Source organism: Mastacembelus armatus, chromosome 22 (genome assembly GCF_900324485.2).
Source record: "Mastacembelus armatus chromosome 22, fMasArm1.2, whole genome shotgun sequence".
Classification (NCBI taxonomy): Eukaryota; Metazoa; Chordata; class Actinopteri; order Synbranchiformes; family Mastacembelidae; genus Mastacembelus; species Mastacembelus armatus.
The window spans coordinates 5,878,766-5,890,343 of record NC_046654.1 but is presented as its reverse complement, the minus strand read 5'-3'; the positions used below and the strand labels follow the sequence as shown (position 1 = coordinate 5,890,343).

The following is an 11,578-nucleotide window of genomic DNA, read 5'->3' as shown; positions in this document are numbered from 1 at the left end:
GATAATTCTTTTTTTTTTTCAAATTGAGAAGATCCAAACACATCTGGATTCTTACATGCAGATTCCACGTGTTTCCTTATTTTTACATTGTTCAGCATAACAAGAGCGTTCACTACTGTACTGGAGCTTTTCTATAGGGAAGCAACGACGTACTGTTCAATGCTCTGTTTTACTATTTACTATTTACCCGGTTGAGTCTCTGCAAACGGCGCTTCAGTCAAACCATATTAGAGACGTTATAACCACATCACGTACTGAATGTTTTGTTGCATTGCACATGCCAGATTACTTTTACTTTTTCTTACGTTTTACTTGTAGAGAGCAGGGTATTATTTTGAAAAATCACAACCGGAAGTTTAAGACAAGCTTCTCTCAGTGAGATGTTTGTTATTTTTACACAGCTCAAGTTATTTCGCTATTAAACACAGGCTGTAGTTGTCTCGATCAGGTAAAAGCCATGTGAGTCACAGGTAGGACAACAGCTAGTTTGATATTAGCACGTTTTTAGTGCCCACCGAGACGGTAACGTTGTAAATAGCGGCAGCTTGACAGGAAGCAGCAGGAGGATAAACAACAACAAAGTCCGCGCACTTCGTCTGGATGCGGCTGTTGGGTGACAGCTGCGGGCAGAGACAGGCTGTTAGTGGCCTCATGGAGAGGTCGTTTTCTTAGCTCGGTCATGCTGGCCCCTTAACGCTGTGTTGGACGACACCGGGACCAGCCCGCGACCTTGGGGACGGTGTCATGGATTTGACACGGCTGGCTGTGGATGCTGGTCAGTTCATCAACCGGGCTGTTCAGGTAATTTAAGACCAGCAGAAAAAGAAACGAGTTTATTGGAGGGCAGAGCTTTTTAAGTAGTCAATAATGACATTCAGTATTTTCTGTCATTCCACCTCAGTACACAGGGGAGAGTCTTGGCCAGGCTGACAAGACAGAGTTGGACCCCGGTCTTGAGGAGGTTCTGGCCCGGGCAGACACCACCAAGACCGTGACAGACCAGATAATCTCCCAGACTGAGGTTTTACTGCAGCCAAACCCCAGTGAGTGTGAGACCACGTTGTTTATTTATTTCCAAACGTGAAAAGCATGTTAATGACCTCCTTTATAGATTTGACTTCAAGAGCTAATGGGTTTTAATTACTTGCAGTGTCATGATGGAGGAGGGGTTTTCACAACCTGGCAACCCAAAAGTCACTAACGATTTATAACCGATCTGTGAAGCATTAGTAGACGATTCAACCATTAATAAAACCGCTAATTATAGTTTATAAACCTTCTATAAATTCTGTCATATCAGACAGTGGTGTCTAGTTTTGTTTTTGTCTGTGATAAATTAAGTTAAAAACATTTTAGGTAAATGTTTATCCATCCATCCCACAGTTGAATCCAGTTACTGCTGCTAATGGAATTATAAGTACCTGACTGTAATCAATCAAAGAAAGAGGCCATTCAGCTGCCAGAATCAATAATCTATATATGCCAGTCATGTCTTGTTTATGGACCAGGGGCTTTTAGTCTCTACAGAATCACTTTTCTACCTTAGGTACCTATGCCTAATACATATTTAAGGTTATACTATGTTTTGACAAGTATGTCTTTGAGTGCCTATATCATCTCATTTCTATTAAACCAGTGCCAAATACTATGTAACACATTTTTCATGGGTTTTTAATGTACATAACACTTAGCCTGTATTGAACCATATTGAATAGGAGCACGGTTAGAGGACCGGCTATATGGGCATTTGGACTGGAGCATCCCTCCCCGGCCTCGTGCCCATGAGGTACTGGGAGATCAAATGACCCAGGCTGGGCTGGAGATTGGGTCCAACACACCCTATGGTGAGGTATTCTTTGTCTGAAAACATGAACAAGTTTTACAGTTATTTTTATAGTTTATATAGTTTATATACTATAAACTATAGTTTTATAGTTTTTACCCATATCCTTAAATATTTTATAGATGTTGGATTAAAAATATGTGCTTTAAGAAAAGAACCAAGATTTGATTAACTTAAATTTCTTTCATTTCCATGAACAAGTTGACATTTTGCACTATGTTTTGTCTTTTAGGAATGGCACTGCTACGGTGTGGGGAGGTTCAGAAGCAGCTTGGAAAAACAGAGGGAGAGTTTGTCCAAAGCACAAAAATCCATTTTCTTGCCCCTCTGAGGAGTTTCACTGAGGGTGAATATAGAGTCATACAGGTAAAACACTTGCATACACATCGGTCGTCTATAGGTCATGGCTCTGATGGTGTTTTTTGGATATCACATTTATTTTTGGATCTCTGTTCTTTTTCTCTATTATTTTTTTCCATTCATGCTCCATTTATTGTTTGTACCCTGAACGAATTTGTGTGTGTGTGTGTGTGTGTGTGTGTTCGTAGGATGAGCGCAGGATGTTGCTGAATAAGCGTTTGGATGTGGATATAGCTAAGACCAGACTGAGGAAAGCTCACGAGGCTGACCGAGAGGCTCGAGTAAGTTACAATGTTTGTACCCCAACCTTTACTAATTTTTTAGGAATACATGTACATTTATTATATCTGGGTCAGTCCGACCGCACTGCATTGAAATCATTTTTCTCTATTTTATGGTACATGCAGTATAATTATCTTCCCTTTCTACCTTCCTGCTCTTAGGACCTGAATGCAAACCCAATGGAAGATGACTACTTGTCTCAATTCTCCTACATGTTCAGCTTCCTGCGCGTCAAATGGCTAAAGGTCAGTGATGCTGAAGGGAGATAAACACTGCTACACATGATCTATGATCTTGTTGTTTGGTCACTGAATAAGTCATTTATCCACTGCTGTTTCTTTCCTCCAAACAGATTTGGGCTCAGGAAATCTCTCAGGTGGGCTAATGTTTATGTTTGTACTGTTGTTTTAGTTAATTAAACTGAAGGCCTAATAGGAAAACCTTAGGAACAAAGCTGATCATATATCCACATAAAAGAGGATTTTGTGTGCATGTCTGTATGTAGGCAGAGATGGAGCTGAGGATCTGTCAGAGTCTGTTTGATCGACAATCAGAAATTACAAGACAAGTTCTAGAAGGAATCAGCAGCACCCACGTATGCACATACACACAACACACACTGTGAAAGATATATACTGTATATAAGGTTGCATGAGAGTTTGTGTGTATATCATTGCATTGGTGGCTGTGTTGCAACTGTAAAACAAACACACATTGAAATACCTTATTCCCAGCAAAACACTATAGTATTTTATTTTTTGAAAAATACATATACAACAAACAATTTTATGTAGTTTCTTATTCAGTGTCTCTCAAACAGAGACTGTAATCTAGAAAAATCAACTCAAAAAATGTTCAGTATTACTTTAACAAAATACTTAACTAAATCAATATTATCAATAAAAAATAATTATTATTTGAAAATTAGACTTGTGTTTTTTGTCAGATCAACCACACGCGGAGCTTGATTGACTTTGTGGAGGCTCAGGCCTGTTATTTCGACCAGTGTAACCAACATGCACAGGAGCTTCATAAACAACTTGCCAGGTTTGTATGGAAACACTACCATGTTTTTCTTTCCATCTTAAATGATTGTGTCTGAATTGAAGAATTAATATTCTGATAGCTACAATTTGCAGCTGGGCAGTAATGTACCTCAAAATATTGTTATTTTGCTGAAGTTTTTATTGGGTTGAGAAAATACTCATTGAAAAAAAAAATGGTACCCAATCAGATATATAGATATATATTCATTTTATTTAAAGCTATAATTGGTGGCAGATTATTTCCAACTTTACCACAAAAACCAAGGACATCTCTTCATAATGAAACAGGATCTTTGAGAATATCAAATTCATTTTTTCAGAGAGCCACTTGGTCCTGATTTTGTTTGTCTTTACAGCATTCCAGCAGTCTTCTGCTCCAATAACTGGCAGTTAGCACTTAGTAATACAGTTAATCAGCCATCAACAACCAACCATGTAGCCAATGAGCCCAGTGGGTTAAATCGGGCCACTTCAGGTCCCATAGTCGTCCATCACCTTCAAGAGTTTGACCAAGATTCATGGACTGTAAATCCACTGGCTGGAACTGAAAAAACAACAACAGATTCCTCTGTAACCACACAGCTGCCTGATCGTATGAGCAACAACAACAACAACAACACCTTCTCAACTGTCAGCCAGACAGCCAGGTTTCATTTAGCCTGTGACAACCAGTCCTCTAACCAAACATATGATGAAGTCTGCATGTCAGATTCTAATCGGCACCCAGCAGATCAGCTCTTAGCACCCCACAGGGCAGTTAGCACGTGTGTGACAGCTAGCAGAACAGCTGCTGAGCCTCCAGCTTCAAGTCAGACACCGACAATTAGTAGAACAGCTGTAATAACCAATGGTACAGGTAGTGCAGTGACAGTCTCTTCACAACGTTTACAACTGAGTGGAAGTGTGAATGAGTCTCTGACACAAGTAGCTAGTGAGACTATAACAGGGAACATGTCTATTGAGCAACAGATGGCCAGTGAAACAGTGAACAGGCAACCCAACAGTAATGGAGAAGATGTACCAGAGTCATCAGCACTACATCAGGATGTAGTTCAGTAGAGAATAATATCTGGTGGGGGACGTAACACCTGTCCAGAGCCACGTCATCATCAATAGAAGAATACAGGCTGTATTAAAAAGGCGCAGACACGTTAATGATAGATAGAATCAGTACAGTGTGTTACTTTAATTAATCCAATAGGGAAGGATGTGAATTGGTTGTAAAAGTGTTTATTTTTCTAATTGTGATACAGTGCCACAATCATTTTAGCTTCTAGCTCTAGTCATATATTATTAATGTTGTATGAAAACAATGACTGTCAGGTTTCATTCCTCTTGTTGCAGTAGATATATGATGCTTCTTGCCCTCACACAGCAAGTTAAAGCCTAACTGCTAACATTTGCAATGTGTGACTCTGAAATGTTGATTTAATGTCTGTGGAACTAAGTCTTTATTTTCACATTTAGCTAAATAAGAGAACCTACCAAGCTTTGTGCCAAGTGTATTGGCATGAATACGTAAATTCACATCTGTGTTTTTGTCCATGTTTGTCAGTGACGCACGTGAGGTCTTGTGTTTACAACTCACCCAAATCTGTGACACCTTTAAAAAGAAGGGTATGTGCAGGCATGGGTTGAGATCATTTTCCATAGGAAACATGCTGTGTGTGTGTGTGTGTGTGTGTGTGTATGTATGTGTGTGTGTGGGGACCCTAGAGAGGTGACAAAACTCTAAGCTCAATGGGACCTTTATGTTGTAGGTCAGTCCAAAATATTCCTCCTCATAAACACACATTAGGTGTTTTCCCATACACACTCTCAAATCACATACTTTACCCCTTTACATCCTTATGTATGATGTGTAATGGGCACAAGTTTCCATGTCCAGATGATAATGTTTTTTGTTTTTTTGTTGTTGTTTTTTTGCCCTGCTGTACTGTGGCATGGGCCGAATCTGGGGACCCTAGATAGAAACACATAATGTAATGTAGCGCTGGTCCTGCTGAGCCAATGATTCACTAACTGTAGGCTCAATGCTTTTATACCAATACATAAAGATGTGTGTGGGTTTGGATAGCTGCAGTATTCACGTTCTAGATGCTGCCAGTTTTTAAACTGTGTTCTACATTGAGCTGATGTCAGTGTGACTTTTCACTTCATGAGTCATGTGGAAATAAATATGCAATCAGTGAAATGTAAACCCCAAATTAAGTGTAGGTTCTATCTCTGTTCTCAAATGAAGGTGTTTCTGGTGATTCCTTGCTAAAAACTGCTGCTTGCTCTGTTGTTTCCAGGTTGAGCTTTTATTCAGGCCAAGTCCAGTAATGCTTCACATCTCTCTAACTAAAAACATCCCGACACACTCTGAGGCTCGCGGTTTAGTTGGGCTTGCTTATTAGGTATATTAATCACAAAACGCACTGTATGACATTTACTGCAACCTCTCAACTCATGCATAAGCAATGATATCCAGCTGCAAAATCTCTGTTGAAAGTGTGTTTCTACTGTATTTTTCTCCACTTCTTCAGTTCTTTCCTGTCAGTAGCTATAAAAACTGATTAGGTTGAATAAGCACAGGCTGTGTTATTGAGCTGAGTGCAGCCTGAAGGCTTCTGGTTCAATAAGACCATAAACACCGGTATATCAGCGTTAAATTTTTAGAGGGGCCTCACAGGAGATGCAGTCAAAGACAGATTCATTAGCAACTTTTCGTCTGACTCAGCCAAACTAGAATAGATTTTCCTCAATCTGTCCCTAGTTCTTCCGCGACACTGGCACAGCCAGTAACTGTTAACATTTCCAATTTATTTTTATCATTTCCCTTATGCTCACTGTCCGTCAGCAATGACAGCAGCTCTCTGTGACGCTCACATGACCCTGTGTGATATCGGAAGGAAGGGGAAGCTGAAGCTGTGTTTTGCACGTCTGGTTGAGATGAGTGAGTTATGAAAGCAGATACGAGGAATTGTAATCTTTCTAATTATATTTGATGCCGTCATTATTTTCTACATTAGATGTACAGACATAATATTTTTGAGTCTATATCAAAGAGTCTATATATCTCAAGATCAAGAGTACTAGATCTTTTTTTAGCAAAGCAAAAGCTATAACTTCATAATCAATGAAGTCACTCCCTGTAATAATATTAAATTTTTTACATCTGCTATATTTGAACAGGGCTCGTCTTTTTGACGGTATAATGTATTTCAAGCATAGCTCCAGGATTTCCTCCCTTATACCGGGGACACAGGTCTCATAAAACTGGCCTGTGTTGGCTGAATTTGCTGTGTTCTTGTTAGTATGTGGTTTGTTCATAAGTGAAGTCTTGTTGCTGTTTTAAATCAGCTATATTTAACCAATATAAAATCTACTGACAACACCCATTGCCCCATTTTTGCTTGCAGTTCTGGTTTCATCACAACAAGCCAGATGACAGGATCTGTTCTTATCTAATTCTCTCCAATCTGAATAAAATTACTGCTAATACATGGGGAATATTTTCCTGATACCCTGTTTCCTTCATATTTTTTCTATTCCCATCTTCCTTGTTTTTGCCTTCCCTGCATCCCTCACATGTCCTCCCCCTCTCTGCCAGCTGGGAGTGTTTTGTGTGACAGCTAAGCTGTAGGCACAGTGAGCAGGTTGAGGTGGTAAACACTGTCTGGAGAGAGTCATATACTGAATGGAAAGAGAACATATAGAGAGAAAAAAAGAGCTTGAAATGCTGTGGCAGTGATGAGGCAAAGAAGAGAATGTGACCAGTTTTTGACATGCATCATCAAATCCTCACATATAAATGCAAAGCTTTGCTAAGATCCAATTCACATCTTATGAACTGCATGCCTCACAGTAAGAAAAGGAAAGTTTATACAAATTTTCCCTATCCTTCTGTACCTTTCCTCATCCACTATCCCTCTTTCTGTTTCCACCTCCCCCCTTTCTCGCTTTAACTCTTCCTCTGCAGGTGCTCACTTTTCCTGACATAAACCTGCCACCTCCCATCCCATTTAGTCCCTCTGCTACAATTACAGCCTGTCATACACAAAATCCGACGTAGTTAGTGGCAGACATGCTGACATCTGCAGGGGGAGCTCAGCCTGGAGGTCTGCAGAGACTAGAAAAGTCATGGGCTTTCCTCTGACCTTGACTTGTCCTAACCCCAACACCTGATGACCAGAACACTCTGCCTGTAAGAATGAGGTTATTTGTTTTTGCTAAGAGTCCAATAACTTCTACCCTCCCCACAGAACGTCTAATCACCAGTGTCACCAAGCAACAAAATACAATTATAGCCAGAAACTGAATTTCATAGAGTTGCTTGGCATCTGAATTTAATTTCAAGTAGATACATTTAAAATGTTTGTTTAAAATATAATTCATGCACTGCAGTGCTGCAACGTTTAAGATTTTAGACAGCGACTCTGACTGAAGGTCAACCACGTGTGAAGTGAAGCAATGTAGATATGGCTGGTAGAAATATTAAGGATTTCACTGAACATACAATGTCTCTGTAGATTTCCTTGGTGTAATAAAACTTACAGCGACATGGAAAATCTCCAGAAAATGGTGACTCTCTCTTTCCACACCTCAGTTTGACTTTTGACATGTTAAATCCATCTCAGCATTTCTCACCCAGCCTTCACGGCACCTCCACTTCTGCCCCACCCTCGCTAATGTCCTCCTCCTTCTCCCATGTTGCTCACTTTATAAGCCAGTAGCCAGAACAGTTGGTTCATTGTAAAGAATGCTACATATGGTGAAGGGGCTGAAGAACTGGGTTACAAACACACACTGATATTACCGGAAATTCTTCATCATGCATGTGTTCAGGATCTGGTGTGTGTTGTGTGTACTTGGCTTCATGACTAGATCCTTATGTCTGAATGATGTTCACTATGAAGGAGACTATGCATATGACTATGACAATGAGATCGCTCAGCACCAGCAGGAGGGTGAGTTTTGTTTATTTGTACTTTTGACTATCTTTTAAATTGAGTGTTTGTGAATTTCTGCATGTTTGTCTAGATTTTATGTTTAGTTGGTAGCGATAAAATTTACAGGTTAACTTTGTTTAATGGATTTGATACAAAATTCTTACCTGTTCCTTATGTTAAGCATATCTATCATATAAATCTGATCTAGTATATACTTTATAATGCTTGAATATCAGTGTTAAGACCATTTCACACCAGTTTCCCAATTTTGCACCCAAAATGACCAAAAATACCAAATTATTCCTTGATCTCCATATTCTTGTTTTATTCTATAAAAATAGTGACTGTTAAGTGTTTTATTAGCACCTGATTTATACCATTGAAATGATACTGTTTCCGATTCAAATAGATGTTTTGTATTTCTGTCAAATTTGATTTATGTAACTGTTTATAATCACTTGCCTGTGGCAATGTATAACTGTTGCCTCCCTGTCTACAGGGGAATCTCGAACTACACCATGCCAGACTGCAGATGTCTCCCGTTGGGAGAAACTTTTTATTGCTCTGGAGGACTCTCACATGAGGCAGAACATGCTGCTGGAGTCTCTGGAGCAGTGCTGTGGAGGAACAATCCCTCTCAGGACCCAGCTGGAGAAACTGGTCAGGGGCACATGCCAGCAGTGCATTTCCAGCATGGAGTCAGCATGCAGGGCACAAGCAGAGCAGGCAAGGCTCAGGCTGGAAAAGGGCTTGATCAAGCTCAGAGCAGAGGAAGCAGAGAGAGAGACAAGGTTAAATGCTACTTTACAGATGCTCCTGCGTAGTAACCATGAGGCAAATGCTTGTCTGAAGCAACTGGAGGAAAGTCAGATGGTGCCATCAGGAGCAGCAGATAGCAGAATGGCAAACCAGCCAACACCAAGACCTGGAGGTTCAGGAGCAGCATTTAACTTGGGCACGAAGTGGTTCCCATCTGGCCAAAAGGAGCAGGAAGTGACTTCACCTCTGGACATGGCCACAATAGAAAAGGCCATGGTTGCCATAGCAACAGAGCTGGAGCAGGTTCAGCTGCAGCTGAGCAGAGTGATAGAACAGGCAGGAACACTGACGAAGGACAGAGGAGACACATGATGTGACCATAGGGAAAGAATAATATAAATATTGAGTCAAAGCACTCTAATGATAATGATTTTGCAAATATTATTTTTTGATGTTGTAGTTAAAGGGCCTTTTATTATATGGATTGTTGTATATGGATCGCATGACTGTACTTTCATTTGTTTCACTCATCAGTTTTTTTTTAACCCTTCTTGCACATCCCACCACCACCTCGGTGTTTGTATGGTTGTGTTGAGGTCAGCAATTTCCCATAACTACAAGAAGGTGTGTCAGAGGTTTTGCATTGTGTTTAATTCTGGGCAAGTCTTTCCCTGTCATTAGCTCCTTTAATAGTTTGTGTGCTGAGAGGCCACAGCTTACGATGCTCTGGGCGTTTATGATTTATGGATCCCTGCCAGAGCTTTTACACTGCAGCCCAGCCCTCCTGCAGTCACACACACAAAGAAACATTCATTATTAGAAACCACAGAGTGTGGCTGGTGTTGCTGTTGATGTTGTGTTGTGTGTGTTACAGTTTCATAGCAATGCTCCTTGGTCCAAGATCACCACTTTATTCATTTTGAAAATATTTATACTTTTGTTTTGCGGAGTTTTGCTAGAGTCAGAGGGAATTTGGGCGAATGAGAATGCAGGACAGAGAAAGAAAGAAAGATAAGCAACCATCTAGAGTGACAGCAAGAAAAAAGGAAATAATCTGTGTTGAAAAACTATTCAATGATTTTTTTTTTCTTAGCTATGCATCACTATACCTCCATTACAAGCCTAATTTACCTAACATATCAGAAGTATCCAATAGAAATGCTGCTGTGATATACCTTTGTGTATTATTTGATGATTATTACGGATGCATCAACATGTAAACAGAATTAGAGTTTTGTAATCTAGTAATTTAGTGTGTGTGTAACTATATTTAATCTATAACTTCATACTTTATAGAATGAAGGTAGGTGTAGGTTTTGTCTGTAAAATATGAAGTGTAACTAGTAATGAAAACCATCAAATAAATGTGGGGTAAAATAGGGTTTTTACAGTTTCTGAGTACATTTTAGGATTGTAGTCCAGTAAACTACAATACCACAATCCACCACTGGGTAAAATACATCAACAGAAAACATGTGAACTATTTATGAGTTGAATTAGATCAGGGCATGAATATTGTCACTAATGAATGTATATTTGCATCCATACCTGTTTGTGTGCACGTGCTTGTGCCTTATAAATCTGCAGCTGGGTGGAAAACTGCAGGCAAGATGTGGAATTTTTTTTTTTTTTGGCCTTTTTTAATGTGCCAACTAAGAAGACTCAGAGGAGTGTTGAGACGGAGCAACAAGAAGAGTAGCTGTGTTTGACATGCAGGTTTCTCACTACACCTGTTTCATCATAGTATTCACACTGTTTCGCTCAATGCGGAGGCACTTGTAAGACTCCATCTGTGCAGTGTGTGTGGAGTTTTTATTCAATGGAAGCTTTGTTGTGTGTGGTACATTCATTTTTACTGGAGAAAAAGGGTGACGAAAAAGGGAAAATGGGAAGGGTAACAATCAGGAAAATAGAGGAGGAAGGAAGAAAAAAGAAGAGTGGTAGTATTGTGTTTGACAGGTAGTTATTAGGCTGTTCCCCACAGATAGAACAGTGTTTTTTATCACCCAGCTGTCCAGACAAAGCACCAGCCACCATCAGCCTCCATTTCTGCTCTGGCTTCCTTTCATCTCTATTTCGTCATCTTCCTACCCTGCTTCTTATCTGCATGCCAATCCTATCATCTTCTCTTTCACTACCCTCATTAATCTTCCTCTGATTGTGTACCTCACTCATCTCCCTTGCCTCCCATCCCCTGTTTTTTTTCTTTTTTCTTTTCGGTTTCTTGCCAGCAGCCAAATAGATGGCATCAATCCTGGACCAGCTCTCAGCTGGCCGGTAAAAGTGACTTACATTATGGTCTCGTGAAATGTACTGATGTACATACACATTCACGCACACGCTTAAAACAAATC

The 11,578-nt window shown here is 40.0% G+C and overlaps 2 protein-coding genes across 2 annotated transcripts; both read left to right on the top strand.

Moving 5' to 3' along the window:
• Positions 1 to 366: 366 nt before the first annotated feature.
• Positions 367 to 6,541, top strand: LOC113121307 (endophilin-B1-like). Its single transcript, XM_026292058.1, has 10 exons — positions 367 to 801; positions 902 to 1,043; positions 1,716 to 1,844; positions 2,076 to 2,209; positions 2,392 to 2,484; positions 2,647 to 2,730; positions 2,838 to 2,861; positions 2,991 to 3,080; positions 3,432 to 3,532; positions 3,888 to 6,541. The coding sequence occupies exons 1-10, from the start codon at positions 745 to 747 to the stop codon at positions 4,588 to 4,590; spliced, it is 1,557 nt and encodes a 518-aa protein (XP_026147843.1). The 5' UTR covers positions 367 to 744; the 3' UTR covers positions 4,591 to 6,541.
• A 1,706-nt stretch (positions 6,542 to 8,247) lies between these two features.
• Positions 8,248 to 10,605, top strand: LOC113128828 (uncharacterized). The gene is made up of 2 exons (XM_026304422.2): positions 8,248 to 8,483; positions 8,965 to 10,605. The coding sequence occupies exons 1-2, from the start codon at positions 8,348 to 8,350 to the stop codon at positions 9,594 to 9,596; spliced, it is 768 nt and encodes a 255-aa protein (XP_026160207.1). The 5' UTR covers positions 8,248 to 8,347; the 3' UTR covers positions 9,597 to 10,605.
• Positions 10,606 to 11,578: the final 973 nt, after the last annotated feature.